Source organism: Astatotilapia calliptera, chromosome 16 (assembly GCF_964374335.1).
Source record: "Astatotilapia calliptera chromosome 16, fAstCal68.1, whole genome shotgun sequence".
Classification (NCBI taxonomy): Eukaryota; Metazoa; Chordata; class Actinopteri; order Cichliformes; family Cichlidae; genus Astatotilapia; species Astatotilapia calliptera.
Genome location: NC_137437.1, coordinates 17,157,381 through 17,176,191, shown reverse-complemented (window position 1 = coordinate 17,176,191; position 18,811 = coordinate 17,157,381). Strand labels below are relative to the sequence as shown.

Below are 18,811 nucleotides of genomic sequence, written 5' to 3'. Positions count from 1 at the left end.
ATATAGCCACGTTCACGGTTTGCTACAAAATGAAAACCATACTTTCTGGCGAAATTTATTTTTTGTTTTTGACGTCATAACTGTGAGACGGAAGTGTATTTGCAGGAGTCATCTCGGTGACGTCCCTTCGCGGGCAGTTGCTTTAAGATAACAGTTTAATAACAGTTGCTCCAAATATGCGCTTCTTAACGACATAACGAATAATTTGCATTCAGATCGGAGAGTTTCTATCATGTCAGCGTGAACGGAAGCTGTGCTCGACCCAGTTACACATGCTCAGTTAGTTTTCGACGCACTAAACTGTCATCATGTCGTTTCTAGTGGACTCAGTCATTATGTTCACCTCACAGGTAATGCTGAGCTGGAAGAGTCGACTGGTAGTAACTCGTGTTTAACTTCGTACACCCGGACATGCAGTGACAGGTCTAAGCTTTGACTCTCAAGTGTATCCTCCCAATATCACACCGAAAACGCATTTTGAAGACTGTTAGCTTGGTGCTAGTTTACAGATGTTACAGACCTTGCTAAATATCGAGTTGTGGTTGTAAATAACTTCATTTAACAGAAGAATAACAACAACTTACAAGTTGTTGTCTTACCTAAGCAAAAGCGCCTTTACTAAAATGTAAGCTTTGAGAGTACAATTTGAGAGAATGTTTACATCCCTTGAGTACTTTAATGTGTACTTTAATACATGGTGATTTTAACAAAAGAACATTCAGGCTGTTTCCTAGTGAATTGCGAGGATAGAAATACAGTAGGTTTGCTGTGCAGGAGAACTTGTGGATTATGTAGTTTCACACTCTACAAGTAGGTTTAGCTGAGTTTCGTCAGCTTCACACTTGTGAATGTTGGATTTGCTTGTTGCAGAATGAATGCTTGTTTTGTAAGGTGGGTGGAAATCCATGACCGATGTTGTGCCAAAAACTGATTTCCAATGTTTCCATGTGTTTTTTAAGTGTAATGTCTTTACTTATATTTGTAAATTGACTTTAGTGAACAGGATTTGTAAAGGGTTTATATAGAAACTTTAAAAATTACCAGTTTTTCAAGTATCTTCATAACTCTGTGTTATTGTACCTACATTATAACCAAGCCAGTCCCTTTTGGACACTTGAAATATGTTTCCTGAACTATTGTTATATATGTTGTAATTTCTGCTGTCCTCTTGGTCAGATTACTCTTTTTTTTAAGTGTTTTTTTTTTCTTACTTGATAAATAAAGGATTTATAAAAGTCACTGCCAAAACCTGATTTTGGCTTGTGACAGGAATGTTGAGGCTCAGGATGACTTGGCATATAAAAACAGTTTTTGGCAGACGATCACTTTTTGGCACAACACCTGATTGCAAATAGGTGATAAGCATTTTTGGTGTAGGGCTGCAAATTGGGAAAGAGAACTTGAACTGCCATTGATCCCAGTGATCCTACAGCTTACTGGACATTTTCATAGCCAGTAAGCTGTGATAATGTGAGAATTAGCTAGTGAACGGGCACCTATACCAGAAACCTGAAGCTGAAGACATGCTTTCGTATTTAACTTAAGCACATATTTATTCGAACAAATCCATCAAACTATCTCTAGCTCTGATAAGCTGAAATTTGATGGTATGCACATACCTCCCACTTTATTCCACACAGGTTCTGTTCTTTGGTTTCGGCTGGTTGTTCTTTATGCGGCAGCTGTTCAAAGACTATGAGGTACAGTGTCTTTACTTACAAATTATCACCAGGATGGATAATAATAAATCTAATAAGAAAAATGTAAGCGTTTAGGTTGCGTTGTAATTAATTAAATGTTTTTGTTTGTATGCAGGTGCGGCACTATGTTGTCCAGGTGGTTTTCTCTGTCACCTTTGCTTTTTCATGCACGATGTTTGAGCTCATTATCTTTGAGATTCTGGGTGCCTTAAGCAGCAGGTTGGTGTATTTTCTGTGAGATTTTAGTGTGTTTTGTTGCTTACAGTCAATGAAAGACGTGAGCCTTTATGTGTTTGCAACAGTTCCAGGTATTTCCACTGGAAGCTGAATCTCTACGTGATTCTGCTGGTTCTAATCTTTGTGGTGCCTTTCTACATTGGTTATTTTGTTGTCAGCAACATCCGCCTATGTAAGTTCGCCACTTTTGCCCACTAAAAAAAATCAGATTTTATCACTTAAAGTTTTTTAAACTGTTTGACATCTCTCGGAGCAGTGCAGAGACAGCGGCTTCTTTTTGCCTGTATGGTGTGGTTTACCTTCATGTATTTCTTCTGGAAGTTGGGAGATCCATTCCCCATCTTGAGCCCGAAACATGGTGAGTGCACATAGCTCACTTTATTAACCACCAGTCACTTTTATGTTCTCACACTGCATAGAGTATTTCAAACATTATAATTTTTTTTTTTAAAATACAGAGGTCCCATCTCTAATATTGTACTTTGGAAAGAGTGTTGAAGGGCAAGCGAAGAGTTGTGATGCTTCAGTCTGATGCTTTGTGGGGGGGGTTGTGTTAGGGATTTTATCCATTGAGCAGCTAATCAGTCGTGTTGGTGTGATCGGAGTCACTCTCATGGCTCTGCTGTCTGGGTTTGGTGCCGTCAACTGTCCCTACACCTACATGTCCTACTTCCTCAGGTAAGCTCCACTGTGAGTGTATTCTGACAACACTTTCAGCTATGCTATGTGAAACAGAAAGTATATTTTTAGCAGGGCTTAAAATGAGGTAAATACAACTTCTGTTAAACAACAGCATATGATGCATTACACAGTGTCATGATTTATTTAACAAAGATGGATGAATCCAGAAGCAGCGTTTGAAAAACTAAGCCCACCCTTACTTCTTCCATAGGAATTAAGAGGGAAAGTAACAGCCAGGTGCTGATAATCAAATGCATTTGATTAAGCGATCATTAGCAGATCAGTTTGCCGGTCTGGAGCATTCGGGTGTGTATTAAAACAGTGCCAAGGAGGAAAGATATCTGCAGTGATCTTACAGTAACAATGGTCACTGCCTGTCAATCTGGGAAGGCTTATATAGCTGTCATTTACAGCAAGAAACATTACTCATAAACGGAAGACATTTAAGACAGCTGCCAATCGTTCCAGAAGTAAACATCCCAACAAAGTCACCTCAAGGTCAGACTGTGCGACGCTCAGAGAAACTAAAAACACCAAGAGCTATATCTCAGATTCTACTGAAGAATTGTGGTTGGTTTGGAGGGTTTTCAGAAAGCCACTTTGCTCTAAAAGGAACGTGGCAGCATGAGTTTGGTTTGTATGTGAAGAAACCACAAGACACCTTTGGAGTGGAGATGTTTGGTCATATTGAACAGTGTCATGTGTAGCAGAAACTAAACAGAGCATATTAGCACAAACGCCTCATACTCATACTCAGCATAGGAGACCCACTCCCCGTCTATCAGTCTCACAAACGTGTGGGATTGATAAACTGGGAAACGGTTAACTGAGGTTATTGCTGTTAAAATGGTTTCACAAGCTGTTGCATCATGGTGTATACTTAGTTTTTCACACTGCTTCTATGTTTTTGTCTTAGTTTTGTGAAATAGTGACACAGTGTAACATGTCACATCATGGTTTGTTCTTAAATAATTTTAGAGCCTGCTAGCCAGACGGCTTTATTATTATAATATCCTGATAATTGAAATAGGCTGTACATTCTTTTTACCATGACTGTAATCATGCATTATATTAATCTGAGTCTCACTGATTATCATACTGACTTTTATCTTTTTTTCATGGCAGAACTCAAACAAAGGATGACACTGCCTTTATGCTTTGTGCTTTTGTTGCGTTCATAGAAATGTAACAGACAGTGACATCCTTGCTCTGGAGAGACGGCTGCTTCAGACTATGGACATGATTGTCAGCAAAAAGAAACGGTAAGAAAAGACTTTTTGTTTTTTCTTAAACTACAAAAACATATTTGTGTCGCATTTCATAGATTTTTTTTTTTTTTTAAACTATTTTTAAAGAATTGCTATGACCCGGAGGCAGATGTACCAGCGTGGGGAAGACCAGAACAAACAGACAGGATTCTGGGGCATGATCAAGAGTGTCACCTCGACACAAACGGGCAGTGAAAGTATCCTTTATGCCTATAATGAATAAAACTTGACACACGGGGTTGCCACAGCAGTTTTACGTGGTGCAACATGACGGGATTTGTAACTTATTTGAAGCCTAATTTCTGTGATTTTTCAGCTGTTACTGAATATCTCCATTTTAAGTGGGCTTAAATATTTGTAGTCATCCTTGACTTCTTTCTCCAGACCTCTCTCTGGTCCAGCAGGAGGTTGACGCTCTTGAGGAGTTGAGTCGGCAGCTTTTTCTTGAGACCGTAGACCTCCAAGCCACTAAGGTAACAAGTGTGCATGTGTGATCACACGCACACTTTGCTGTGGACTTTGGAGACCTTCTCTAATTTATTTTATATATTTTTAAAATTCCTCATCTATAACAAGTTGAACATCCCATCTCAGTTGTGATTTCTGTTCTTTTGATTAGAACCCAACCGATTTATCAGTGGGCCACTAGTATGATCTGATACTAGCTATTTGCTGGTGTATCTGTATTGGCACTTGCAACAGCTGATTGACTGACTATACAAGAGAGGAGAAACACCCTTCAATCTTGCTACAACTGTTGATGCTGCATAGTTTGCCCACCAGAGGGCACTCTCCAACCACTCTGGTGGGAGCATGCATATTGGGAACTGATCTGGGCAGAGTTGGGCAAAACTTGAGCAAGTAAATTAATAACTACCCATAACAAATGGAGTCAGTGAGTCTGCCAATGTATTGGAATATCTTATTTTTTACATCAGCAAATATCTGTCTGAAATATTAGCTGGACTCTTGCTGAAACCAGGTCCAGTATTCAGGTCCCTTTTCACTCTTGCTTATTCTTTATCAAGTAAAGAATTCAGGTCATGTTATGACTTAATAGCTGTTCAGCTTTCATCATCATTACTCTGTTAAGCTTAGTTATTGATCTGTAACATATCAGGGTCCTTATAACATATGCACTAGCATGAGTCCCTAGCATGATGTGAACCATTTACATTGCCTGTCCACCATATAGAGGATTACACCACTACTCCTTGTAAAATGCTGATTCTAAAATGTTAATAACGTGGCAAGTGTGGTTGTTATTTTTGTGATTTAAGCAGGTAAGGTTTAGTCTGAAGCACAAAGCGACATGCATGCCTGTGTTTTCCATAGAAACCATTGTTTAATTGAATGTTTTGATTAAATCCAAGAGGACTCTGACACCATAACAGCACATCCTGCCTTTATAGACACATTTATTTATACACACTACGCCCTTTTCTTGTATGTAGGGTAAATGATTTGCAAATTTTTTAACACCACCTTTCTTTATCTGCAGGAGCGAATTGAGTACTCAAAGACATTCCAGGGAAAATACTTTAACTTCCTTGGCTACTTCTTTTCCATCTACTGTGTGTGGAAAATCTTCATGGTGAGAATATTCACATAATGTACTCTGGCTTTGTTTTTGTTTTTTTCCATTCATAATGACATACATAGTTTTGGTTACATAGTAAGTGTCACTGTGTATCTTTATTGCACTAGATGTAATAAAATGTTATTCTTCTTGTAATCATAGGCCACTATAAACATAGTGTTTGATAGAGTGGGAAAGACGGATCCAGTGACGAGGGGGATTGAAATTACGGTGAACTACCTGGGCATTCAGTTTGATGTGAGACACACACCCATGCACTCACAAACACAAAGCTGTGTTTCGATTAGTTCATAAGACTCGACCCAAATATAAACAATACTTGTCTTACCTTAATGTTTAAAAATGAATTTTTTTTACTGAAATTTCATGTTATGGGGCCTTTTTTTGTTCTCCAGACACGTCTCCATAATTTAGCTGTGTAAATATGTCCCCATAACATGAGTAATACACAAGACCTGCAGCAATGTCATATGTCATGTAGACTTGTTTTCTGCAAGAACTCTGATCATGCTCATTATTTTTTTGAGTTCTCACAGTTCACAATTAAAGATCCTTGGAGTCACTTTTGAATTTAAATGAATAAATGGCTACAAAATAAAATCTTTTATTGGTTTTTGCCTGCACTATTTCTCACGCCACTGTTTTTCTTATTGATTTTTTGTCTTTCTCACTTTTCAGGTCAAGTTTTGGTCCCAACACATTTCTTTCATCTTGGTGGGAATAATCATCGTCACGTCGATACGTGGCTTACTCATCACCCTCACCAAGGTAAAGCTGTCACTTCATAAAGTCTTTTTAGGCAGTTCATCTTGATCCTCATGATCAGTTTAATGAAACATTTTCTGCTGCTTATTTTTAGTTTTTCTACGCAATATCAAGCAGCAAGTCTTCCAATGTCATTGTGCTTGTCCTCGCTCAGATCATGGTGAGTGTGTCTGCCTTACGCCTATGTTTTTAAGAAAACCTGCAGCCTACAAATGACCGTGAATCTGAATCTTTGTTGTCATCGTAGCAATGAAACTGAGGCGCAATTCTCTCTGTGCAAAAAAGAAAAAAATCCACACAGTTCCTCAATAAAATGTAAAAATTAAATTAAAAATATATAGAAAAATATGTCTATAAACATCAAACACAATTGTTTCCATGTTGCACTAGCCTCCACTTGCCGGTGTTGATTTAAATACCAGCAATAACCTGTGGTTGTAAACATGAGACTGAGTTGTAAGATTGTAAACATTGCATAACAAGTTATACTGAATCAAATTGTCTGTAACTGTAATTTGGCAATCAGACGTTTCTGTGCATCTCAATCCAATAGGGGATGTATTTCGTGTCATCTGTGCTGCTGATGCGTATGAGCATGCCATTGGAGTATCGCTCCATTGTGACAGAGGTTCTGGGAGAGCTGCAGTTCAACTTCTATCACCGCTGGTTTGATGTCATCTTCCTGGTCAGCGCTTTGTCCAGCATCCTCTTCCTTTATCTGGCCCACAAGCAGGCACCAGAAAAACACATGGCACTCTGATCTCCTGAAGTACATCACCTCTCTTTGGACTCGTGATGCATGGGCTAACTTTTAAATTTGGAATTTAGAGATATCCAAAATTACATTATTTTATATGTATATGTTGGACATATTTACCTGGACTGCCTTTTCCTGAATCAGGAATGGTGGATTTTGAGGAATAAGTTTTGGGGACCTTTTGGGGCTAAGAGAACAACTTTGAACTTGGACCCTCTTGAAATTAAAGTATTTACAGAACATTATTATTAGGTTTTTTTGATTTTCTATTTGAAAATACAAACACTGTTTCATTTGTTTACTACATTCTTTTCTTTCTTCATTGTCATGATTGGAGCTGACCTGGGGCCTGTTCACCATATGTCAGTCAACGTTTCAGCTGGATGAAATTGTAAATGGTTTGGTTTAAGGCCACATTTTTCACCATCTTGGATTATTTGCCACAGCAGCATACTAAGACCACACCTACTCCTTTTACTTTATTGTAAATTACCATCCATCGATTATGCATATACCATATTCAGGGTCGCTGCAGGCTATGCCAGCTGTCTTAGGTGAGAGGCAGAGTACATGCTGGACAGGCGGCCAGTCTATCACAGGGCTAACGCATAGTGGCAAACAGCCATTTAGAACTATCAGTTAGCTGTCAGTACCTGGAGAAACCCACGCAACCAGGGAAATCATGCACACTCCACTCAGAAAGGCCTCGGCGACCTGGTGGATTTGACCTCGCTGTAAGGGAAAAGTGCTTACCGTTGCACCACCATGCTTTCTGTTAATTATAAATGACATAAAGATTAAATTTCAAACTGCAGATCACTGCACAACCCTGGCTGCATGGTACACTGATGATACCAGGAGCATTTAAAGTGGGGAGAATGATGCGTGATTGTCACGATCCTCGAGTGTACTGTGAGTCGTTGCTGTTAGGGAGATACCACTTTAGTTGGGAGGGAATAATAAATATAATGTATTACTACCACATATTTGCAAACCAAGGTGTGATTTCTTCTCCTTGCTTTTAAATAATTATGAAGAAAATATTTTTGAATATGCAATAACAAGAATATCCAGTGAGTTAACTTTACCTTTTAAAAATAAAAAACACTGATAGAACGTGCCAGTTTTTCAAAGAAGGAGAAGGCCACCTGCTATACTCTAGAAAATCAGCTGATAAATATTTTGGTGGACAGGCTGACTTTTCCAGCTGGGTTCAAGTCAGACCCAGCTGATCTTCTCTCGTTGAATATATATATTTTATTAATTTCCCCCTTTTCACATTTGCTTTGAAAGTAGGTTAGCATTTACCCATTTGAATTTATTGTATTTTCCTTTTTTTGTTTCAGCTCCTTGGTGTGCAGCTTGCTTGATCAGAATATTTGAAAAGCTCATTAATCGGACAATGGACACATATATATTTGACATTTAAATATCTTTACCTTTTGGGTTTCTTTTTTCCTCATGTTTTAGTATGAAAGCATATTTGAAGGATTTTTTCATGACATATAATTTTAGATCCCTCACTTGTTTTTGCTGCTTTTATGCTCATCTACCAGAACCTCTTGCTCCACTGGGGTCAGACTTTGTGGTCTCTCACTCCTCTAAACAGAGTGTGCACAAATCATTTTCTTTTATCGGTATACATCCACATTTAATAATCATGCGAGGCCAAAAGCTTCTCGGATGACACAAGCAGCCTCCGTCCTTGGATCTTTCTTTTTTTCTTCCAATGAAAAGATCAAAATGCCGCTTGTGATCCACATCCTGAAGTGGCTGTAAGTTTTGACAAATATGCTGTTTTTAGCTGCCAACAAAAAGATATTCATGAAGTTGATCTTTTTTCAGATCACACCTTTGTTTATTCGTGTTTCAAAAACTTTTCATTTATTTATAAATCAGACAGCAAATTAAATTTTAAATATTTCGAACATTTATTAAAAGCAGGAGAAAAAAAGAATACATTAAAGGTCGCAGTGTTTACTGGCAGTATTAATATTGTGTTCATTCTCGGTGCTGTGCTAGTCATAGTAGGAAGGATATTACTCATCTCCGCAAACACACTCATCAAAAGGCAGTTCAAAGGATCGTTGGGCAAACGTTCCTGAAATTTCTCGATATTCACAAAGATGTTTTTCTCAGCCATGTCATACAGTTGAAGCAGCTACTCTGCGATGATTCAGATTTTGACAGTAAGTTTGAAGTCTTCACTTCATGTCCTATTGTTTCTGTCAACTTAAAAAAATCTTTTGATATTAAGTCTTTGTGAGAAGCCAAGCTGACTGGTTAAAATAAACAGAAGAAAAAGAAACAGATCAACATCAAATTAGGCCAAATCAGGAGAGGGGTCCTTCAGGTCGCTCCTCACAATCTCTCATCAATGCTTTCTGTAGACGAAGATGATGACACGGATGAGTTCTAAATAAGAGAAAACACAGACGTTATTAAGGACAATGAGCTTTTTTCCTGTATGTTTTTAGTTCAGAGATGATTGAGAAAAGGTGATGAGAGGTATTTTATCAAGCAAATGAAAATACTATAACCAAGGCCAAAATTCTGCGGTTATAGTACAAGCAGATTTAATGTTTACTATGCTCCTGATCCTAGTTTGGTGTGTTAGCATGCAAACAGCAGCCACAGAGTACAGCTGACGATGATGGGAATGACGTTTTTTAAAGGCATTTGGTCATCATCAGTGTCAGATAAATGTTACAGTTCATTCTTTGTCTTGTCTTCCTTACAGCAGATGGCTGCCATTCTCCGAGCCTGGTTCTGCTAGATGTTTCTTCCTGTTAAAAGGAAGTTCTTTTTTCTTCACATCTTTGCCAAATGCTTGCTCATAGGGGTTTGTTTGATTGTTGGGCTTTTCTCTGCATTGTAGAGTCTTTACCTTACAGTGCCTCGAGGCAACTGTTGTTTAGTGCTATATAAATAAAACTGAATTGAATTCTGAGGAAAAGATGGATGTCTGAACAAGTTTCCTCTCATCCAGTCATCGAATTATTTACACCAAACCTTGTAAACCTCACCGTGGCACTAAAAGGAAACCCAGGGGCTACTCAGAGCCAGTATTTATTCTCTGGGGACTATGAATGTTTTCGAAACAATTAGAAACTACTTCTCACCCTCTGTCTTTCTGGTTCAGTCGGGGTTGTAGGTCTTGCTTCCTCTTCCTCCAGTCTCTCCTTCCTGCTGGCTTCTGGAGTTTTTGCACTGTGGACTTGAGCGTAAGATGTTTCCCCGAGGAGCTGGCGTGTGATAGGCACTCCTTGAGCTTTGAGCTTTTCATAGACGCTCTTTTTAGCCACCAACATTTCCAGATAATTCCCACTGCCTTGGATAATCTTCACCACGTCATCATGATGGCTCTGCTCTACATTCACCCCGTTCACCTCAACCACAATGTCATCATCCTCCATGCCTACCTTGTCAGCTACTCCACCCTTCACCACCTGGAACACAGTGTGTCTTATCACTTATCAGTTGTGCTTAAAGTGTCAATGGTCAAATTGTGGACATTATTTTAAGCCTTACATTTTGAAGGTAATGGCCGCACACTCCCTGGATGCTATTTAGATGAAAGCCAAAGCCATCTGAGGTCTTCTCCAGTTTACACAGTTTAGGCCTGAGTTCCTCTTTCCTCTCTGCAGCAGGCGTGCTTGATCTTGTAGGAATGGGTAAGTTAACAGCTTCTGTGTAACTGGGTGGTGAGTTGGAATCATTCATCTCCTCCAAGAAAAGCAGAGGAGGAACTTTCCCCTGTGAATGATACAACATGATATAATTTAGACCACCTACAGGGATTACTTAACAGACAAGATGTTGGCGCCCTGGCTCACCAGCTTATACACTTGGTCTGTGTCTTTGTCCACTACTAGGAGGCAACATTTGTTGCCACTCTGCTTGATCCTGTCTACCACCTCCTCATGGCGGCAGCTCTCCACATCTCTGCCATCCACAGCCACCAGCCTGTCCATTTCCTTCAGGCGCGCTTTTTCTGCTGAACTGCCTCTCTCTATGTCCCTGATGAAGTGTCCTGCATGGAGTCATGGAGCACATTATTAAAATGCAGCCTTCTTTGGACAGTATAATCTACAAAACATAGTCATTATAATCATGCCTGCTTGATTGGGCTCCTCTCTAAGGGTGAAGCCGTATCCATCAGATCCTTTGGTTATGTTGATGATGCGTGGTTCTTGAGGGAGGTACTTTGTTGTGGCTAACCACGAGCCAATCTTTGCATGAGTCTTCTGATAGAACTTGTCTGTTTCCTCGTCGACCAGTAGGAACATGATATGGCTGCCTGCCCGTTTAATTTTGTCCACTGCTCCTTCGTGTGTGATGTTTTCTACGTTTTCCCCGTTGATCTCCACCAGACGGTCACTGAGTTTGACCCCTGCCCTTTCAGCTGTGCCTCCTGGGGCCACTTCTGTCATGAAAAGTCCACGCTCACCTGGACATGATGATAAAAAAAGGAATTTTTTTTAAACATAATTGAACAGTTTTCTTGATAGCTCTCTACAGACTAAAAAGAAAAAAGTCATCCCTTTTGAAGTTTAACCAAAATCCTAATTTTAATTTGTGATAGTATTTTTTTTGTATCTATTACTACTGAAATACCTTTCAAAGATAAGTGCACAGAAAACACTGCAACAAGTTAGATATAAAGTCCAGGTCTGAAAAGTGAAATCGTTGCAAAGGTCTTTAAATCTTCATGTGGAAGGTGACTCCCAAAGAAAATCACATAAAAGTCTATAATGAATGAGCATGGTTGTCTAACTATTTCTGTGACTGGACTATAACAGACTGTTGTCCGTACCAGGGTGAATCCTCTTGCCTGAGGACAGCAAGGATAGGGTCATGCACAGCCTGAACTGGATAAGTGGAATAAAATAGATAGCTGGACAGAAGTCTGTAATGATACTTAAGCTCCCTTCAACACTATCATGATTAGTTCTGGTTTTAGCCACTGTTTTCAAGCCTTATTGACTACTATACATATGAGGCATTAGGAAATGCTCTATTAGCAAATAAATACGCTTTTAGATGGAACCACTGTAAGTGTCATATAAATGGGTACTTCCAAAGTTAAGTCATTTGAGTTTAGCAAATCTAAACTTCCACTGTCCAGCGTCAAATGGCTTTTATTACTATAAATTGTCCTCCTATGGCCTTTTTTATTCTAACACTTACTCAGAATTGGGAGTCCCTGCATCCTCTCCTTACCTTCAACTGAGCGAATAGAAAACCCAAAGCTTGAGCTGGACTTAACCAAGTAGCAGAGTTTGGGTTTTAGACGATGTTTTTCCACTCCATTGGCAACTGGCTTGCTTCCAGGGTTGGAAAGGTTTACTCCCTGGGCTTTTGCTTGCTTGTAGGAGGATTCATCGAGAATGTGAAATGTGACAGATGTTCCACTGTTTTTCACCAGGTCCACCACCTGTCCAGGAAAAAAAGATGCTTGTCACAGCAGAACTGGTCTAAGAGTTGTTATTGATTTGATTAATGCACTGCAGTATTTCTGCATCCTGCTCACTTCAGAATGCGAACATTCATCGACAAATGTTCCATTGACCCGGAGGATGCGGTCTCCGTCTTTGATGCCAGCCAGCTCAGCTGGACCTCCCATTTCCAAGCAGCGGATCAGGTGACCCTCCTCGCCATTTTCCACCCTCAGATAGAAGCCAAATGTCTGTTTTGGTTTCTTGGATAGGGTAAACACCCGTGGCTTGTACCCAGCCATGTCCTAACAAAAAAGGTGAAAAGCACACACATGACAATCACAGTGGTAAAGTCATGACATTAAATACACCTGTCACTACTAATGCTTGACTTACAGGCATATCTTCTTTTTTTAACACCTCCCGCCACCCTTTGTATTGTTACTGCCTCTGGTCTTTTAAATATATAAGTAGAGTAGAAACTATTACTGGACCTTAAGGACCAGTAGGAGGGTTGCTTCAGATCAATAATCTTACAGTTAACCTTTCATGCTGGGTTTGCAACAGAAGTTAATGGTTAATAGCAAACATAGCTGACAGTGGTGATGACTCTCTATAAAAAAGCAGCTTGGACTTTGAATGAACAATAAGAACTTCTGTTGCAATTCTTGCTGGATTGTTATTCCCATACAGGAAGGTCTGTGTGTGCACATGTACTGGCTTATTTATTCAGCCAATAATGTAGCTTAATAAACAAATAATGGCAAAAAAAAACAACGACTTTATTTAAGCAGGCAGGTTAAAATAATTTTTTTGTTTGTATTCCTTATACCTTTACATTTAGTTTTTACCTGTTCTAGATTTAAGTGTGTAGAATTTATGTTTGCACTGAATGCAATCTTAAAGTGTCATCTTAAAGATCACATTGTTTATAGATCCGGTATCTAATTAATAAGAGCCCTGAGATTACAAATTTATGTCTATAATCTCAGTAATATCTTGTGTCAGTTTACTATAACACAAGCAACACAGCTCACCCTCAAGAAACACTCATCAGACAACATTTTCCATTATTCTTAAAATGAATTTATAAGATAGCATAGATCTAGTTTTGAATGTGACATTGAAAAATTTTAACTAACTACACGATCTCTGAAAAATTACATACAGCGTAGTTGAGTGTTTATAATATACTCACCAGCCTGTCTCTCCTGGCGTCTGAATCTCAAAGGAGAGCTCACCTGTTACTGTTTAGCTGTTATCTATGTATCTTTAACCTGTCTACCTCCTCCTTCCTGCCCCTTTTCCTTCCCCCTTCAGGGACTTTGACAGGCCAAAGGTTAGCCTAAAGGCTGAGTTATTTAACAGTTTCTAGGCTCACAAATATCTGCAGATGCGTTACAAGGTGGGCAGTCAGCTGTTTAGTGGTCAAAGGTACAAAATGCAGGTGGCAAAAAAACAATGTACAATCATTGCAGCACACACAGTTATTACAGCATTGTGAAATTTTAGTTATAATCACTAACACAGTATTGTGAAATGACTACAAAAATGCATAATTTAATTTTTACTTGAAAGAAAAAAAAGGATGGGTTCTTATTAAAACTTGACAAAGAATTACCTAAATTGTGTTATAGCAAAAAGGTCAATAAATTTGCATGAAATAGTACTTAAAAAGCCATTTCATGTAATGTAAATATAATCACTAGAGATGAGGATCAAGAGCTGGTTCTTTTGGAGAACCTGGTCCCAGTTGTTCAGTTACTTTGAGTTTTGAGTTCGCCTGCCTATCGAGCCCACTTATCTGTTTCATTTGCACTTGTGCTAATAAGCTAATTTCAGTTTGTGTCCTGGAGGAGGAAATTTATTTTTACAGTTTCTACAATGTGGATATTAACATTTTGCTTATAGTTTGGACAAAAGGAGGAGAGCCCAGTGTTTAAGTGCAAACTGCATCCAGGACAGAACACAACTTCTGCTCTTTACAAGCACCTGCACAAACAGTATGCTAATGCTAAGTTAGCCAAGAATCCAGAGTGATGTTAAAGCTGAGTTGAGTAAATACCGGCCCCATTGCAGCAGCTTGACCTTGAAGTTCAACAGGTAACAAAGCCAGTGATGAGCAATCAGGCTGCAGCTTCCCTTGCTGTTCATGTTTCTAACATAGAATCACTATGATGATCGCTTTAAAGTCTTTTTGTTCTGATTTTGATCTTTGCTTTATGCTGTCAGCATTGTGTTCATACCTAAATAAAAGAGAAAGAGAAAGATCACACGTGTGTCCTCATTAGGATAGGTTAGTGTGTGGAAATGCAGCCTACAGGATTATTTTGTTAAATAGTATTTATGAAACAAGGAGTTTCAGGTCATTTTAATGAGTAACATGAAAGTTACTTAATAGTGTAACAAATTACTTTCCCCTGTGAGTAATTAAGTAGCGCACTGCATTACTTTTAATTATTGTGTTCTGTGTAATTTGTGCAATACATTACTTTTTATGAGTAATGTTCCCAGAACTGATCACAACAAATAGGGGAAATGCCTACAACAGGCACAAACACTTGTATGCAATTAATTTGCATAAATGTAATGTCTTTGATATGGTGCTTAGGGATGGCAGTGACTCTCAAAGTGGAGCCAATAAGAAGCCAATGAGAATCAATAAAAGACCTGATAAGGAACCGAATCTATAAATATGGACAATGAAATCGGAATCGCTAAGTTCTTATCAATACACGTCCCTGATAATTACCCATGTGGGTGTTTCTCTTACATTTACACAACTCAAAGCTGCAATGTTTGCATTATGGCACATTCAATCCAGTCTCATTCAACAAATGTGTCATAAACTCCACCCTCAAGGTCATAATGTTCAAATCTAATTCTAATGGTTTTATTGTGATGATATGGTGTCTCTTGAGACGTGCAGTACTACACAAATGTCTTGAGCAACACTTCCTTTTTTCTAGGAAAATGTAGACTATATCTAGTAATTTAATGAAATAAAAAAGAAAATGCAGTATATAATGCTAAACAGACAGGGTTTTTCTATCTAGGTATGCTTATACTGCAATGTTAGTGTGTTTGGGGTCATTGTCATACTGAAAAATGTGGCTTTTGTTATGCAAATGGTATTGCATGGTGAATCAAAATCTGAGCGTATTTTTCTGTGTTTGTAATTCCATCAATTTTGACAACATCCCCAACACTATGGGCCTCCAATGTGTTTTACAGATGCTGCAGTCACTCGCCTTTGTTCCTTTCTCCTGACCTCTTCTGTAAATACTGATGGTGATTGAAAAATCAAGAATTTAAAATTTGGAGTCATCACTCCATTAAACCTTATTCCACCTGTTTTTAGTTCATTTCCTATGTAATTTGGCGTACCTGAGCTTTTTCCTCAATAATTCCTTCTTGACAGCCACTGAGATAATTTATGGTGAAGCTTCACTGAACAGTATGTGGATCAACTGAAGGTCCAGAGTCATGTCTCAAGTCCTTTGTTAGGTCTTTGCTTTGATGGTTTTCTGTTTCATAGCCACATGACTTTCAAATATTGTTATCTGCTGCAGATAGTTTTTTAGCCCAGTGTCCAGTTTCCTGAATTTTTTTAAGGACACACTGCACACCATGCTGAAATATACCAAGTTTTTAGGTAATAGCTCTATGGAAATTACCTTGTTGGTGCAAAAATAGTATTTTATGCCTATCAAACAGCTTTCTTTTTCATAGATTCAACGAAAGAAATGGAAAGCAGCCTTCGTCCAAAGAAAAACTTGGACAACTGTTGATCAAGACACTTTAAAATCTTTTTAATACATCCGGCTCACTGGAAGCAAAATATTAAGAAATTGTGGGCCAAGACTGTTGCACAGTACCATAATGAAGAGACAGACCAACACCGGACTAGCTATCCATTCTGTCAACGGTACAGTTGGTCTAACTTAGATACTTGTATAAAGAAATGTGTCCAGGAAGTTTGCTCCCACTGGCATTCATTGGTTACTTAAAAGTCTAAGACCCAGAGGTTAATTGGTCTTGTTTTCCAAGAAACAGCTTCACAAATTCCACCTTAGTGTCACCACTGGTTAAGAATTCCCCTCTATACCGCTTTCCCACGTCAATACTTAAAATGGTAAGGATAAAATGTTGACTTGGCTAGTCTTCTAACAGGTGGATTAAAGGGGGTCATTTATTTTTTTTAGTAAAGATCTTTGTGGTGTAAAAAAATTCAAGATAGGGTTGGTCGCAGTTAAGTTTTAATGTTTGTTGTTAACCTGGTCGTAACTCTGGATGTAAAAAGCAGTTATACGATGGCACAAAGGTGACAACCAAGGCAAAATCTGCAAAAGAAAAGTTTTATTCATTACCGAACTGGTGTTGTTGTCAATATCTTTTTAAACGTTTTATTGTATGCTACTCAGAATTTGGTTCTGGTAGTGTCCTCTCTTTCTCAAGGCCTCTGGGGAGGCCACAAAGTAGATTTGAATTCCTCTCTGTGCCTTTGAACAGAAATTATTTCAGCACTGAGTAGACGGTCAAAATAAATATGAGTGCTGTGGACTGCCAATGATGAGACTGCGTAATATAACAAAGGAACTTTTATAGCTGCGCTTTATGCAAATGATGTCCTGACATGTTCAGATTTTAAGTTATACTTAACAATATATTTATTTTATTTGACTTATTAACTATGTATAATTTTGTTTCTATTTTATTACTATGTGCATACACACTGAGAGTTACCTTGTGTATGTCATGCTGAAAGGAAATAATTACTTTAGAATCCCAAAATTACATTAATTTGTATGCACAGAACCAAACTGCCTCTGGCAAGTTCATCTTCTAAAAAAACCTCTAGATATATTTATTTAATTTGCATAAATGCAGAAAGAAATCCTGAGTCACACTTGGATGGTGATATTAAAACTTCCACGCATGTATAAGATCCAAATATCTCGCCAGGTAATATCCATAAAGGTGTGTATCCCTTAAAAAAAGAAAATACAAGGTCTCATTTCCAGCTTACATCTTTACTATAACATAACCTATGTATCCGACATCTAACAAGCACATCTGGTCGAAAACCCTTTTCGGCAATGCTTTGTACTGGCATCAGTCTCCCTCCCCCCAATATAATTTTCCTCCTTTTTTTGGCACACTGCTACCTGTAATAGCGCATTACCACCAACAACAGTAATGTATATTGACTGATGTGCAGACCTGCTGGTGGAAAGATGTATGGATATCCATTACCATCCTTCACAGTCCACAGAAATGTGAATCACATCACTCCACGCTTTTACTGTATGGATATAATTGTTGGTGCAATGCTAGAGCACTTACCTTTAACAATAAACTGAATTATGTGTATTCAATACCTTCCACCTCTTGTACAGTGAACGGTAACAAAGTAGACACTGCTGCTGTTTTGTTTTCATCTATTGTTGAAAGCTCATTTTACTGGGAATAAACTATTCCAAAGATTCCCCTCATGGCACTAACATTGTTTTAGCTGGTTTGGTCCTAACATCACTCGGGATCAATGTCTCACTGCACCCGTGAGAAGCAAATGAAGGATCATATTAGTGTCATATTAGTGAGGTTTGCATTACTGATCTAATGCTTCTCGTTTGTATGTCTACAATATTTGTGATTTAAGCAAGTTATTTTGAAGAAGCCTCGGTTACACGAGGTCATTGTCCCTGGGGGTTCCTGGAACCAATTTTGAGCGCCAGCACTTTAGTAAATACTATACTGATGTAAAAAGTATGACGAGGTCTGTTTGTGACAACCTGGTGCGACCGACAACAGGAAATGGCAGAATTTGTGCTGGAGACTTAAATCTTTCTGCCTGTGCACCTGAACACTCAGATACCCAGTAGGGGTGTACGTACCTCCTGACCAGGCACTTATTACTGCTGATGGGTTGGCACCGATTATAACTCTCTCTCTCTCTCTCTCTCTCTCTCTCTCTCTCTCTCTCACACACACACTCACACACACACACACACACACACACACACACACACACACACACACACACACACACACACACACACACACACACACACGCACACACACTACCAGTTTGGAGTCATATTTGAACAATCGATCTCAAGGGTTTAGGAGCCACAACCTGAGGGGAGATGAGTGGAAAGAGACTGAAATCCATTTCAGCTTGGCTTAGTGCTGATGCGTTCATAATCCATTAGCTCTTGTCATCACCTTGAATTTGCCAGAAAAAAAAAACAAAAAACACACAAACTTTGTCTTTTTGTGATGATTGGATTTTCCAAAGAAGCTGTTATTATTGAATATGGAACATAATGGCATTTAAAATATAGCTATACAAGAATATACAA

The 18,811-nt window shown here is 38.7% G+C and overlaps 2 protein-coding genes across 3 annotated transcripts; one reads left to right on the top strand and one right to left on the bottom strand.

Annotated features, from left to right (window-relative positions):
- The first annotated feature begins 92 nt into the window (after window positions 1-92).
- On the top strand, window positions 93-7,253 carry si:ch73-390b10.2 (Golgi pH regulator). Its single transcript, XM_026144898.2, has 14 exons — window positions 93-350; window positions 1,641-1,700; window positions 1,816-1,919; window positions 2,003-2,109; window positions 2,194-2,295; window positions 2,495-2,615; window positions 3,800-3,880; window positions 3,974-4,083; window positions 4,271-4,359; window positions 5,388-5,480; window positions 5,628-5,723; window positions 6,165-6,254; window positions 6,346-6,411; window positions 6,805-7,253. The coding sequence occupies exons 1-14, from the start codon at window positions 309-311 to the stop codon at window positions 7,009-7,011; spliced, it is 1,368 nt and encodes a 455-aa protein (XP_026000683.1). The 5' UTR covers window positions 93-308; the 3' UTR covers window positions 7,012-7,253.
- A 1,662-nt stretch (window positions 7,254-8,915) lies between these two features.
- On the bottom strand, window positions 8,916-13,720 carry pdzk1 (PDZ domain containing 1). Of its 2 annotated transcripts, XM_026144897.2 has the most exons (8): window positions 13,645-13,720; window positions 12,542-12,751; window positions 12,232-12,445; window positions 11,126-11,458; window positions 10,845-11,041; window positions 10,540-10,764; window positions 10,131-10,457; window positions 8,916-9,423 (listed from the first exon to the last, which is right to left on the bottom strand). In XM_026144897.2, exons 2-8 carry the CDS (start codon window positions 12,746-12,748, stop codon window positions 9,370-9,372), a joined length of 1,557 nt encoding a protein of 518 aa, XP_026000682.2. In that variant the 5' UTR covers window positions 12,749-12,751; window positions 13,645-13,720; the 3' UTR covers window positions 8,916-9,369. The 2 variants fall into 2 exon arrangements, with proteins under 2 accessions (XP_026000682.2, XP_080146514.1); XM_080290388.1 differs by lacking the exon at window positions 13,645-13,720 and having other exon boundaries at window positions 12,542-12,856.
- Between the last annotated feature and the right edge of the window lie 5,091 nt (window positions 13,721-18,811).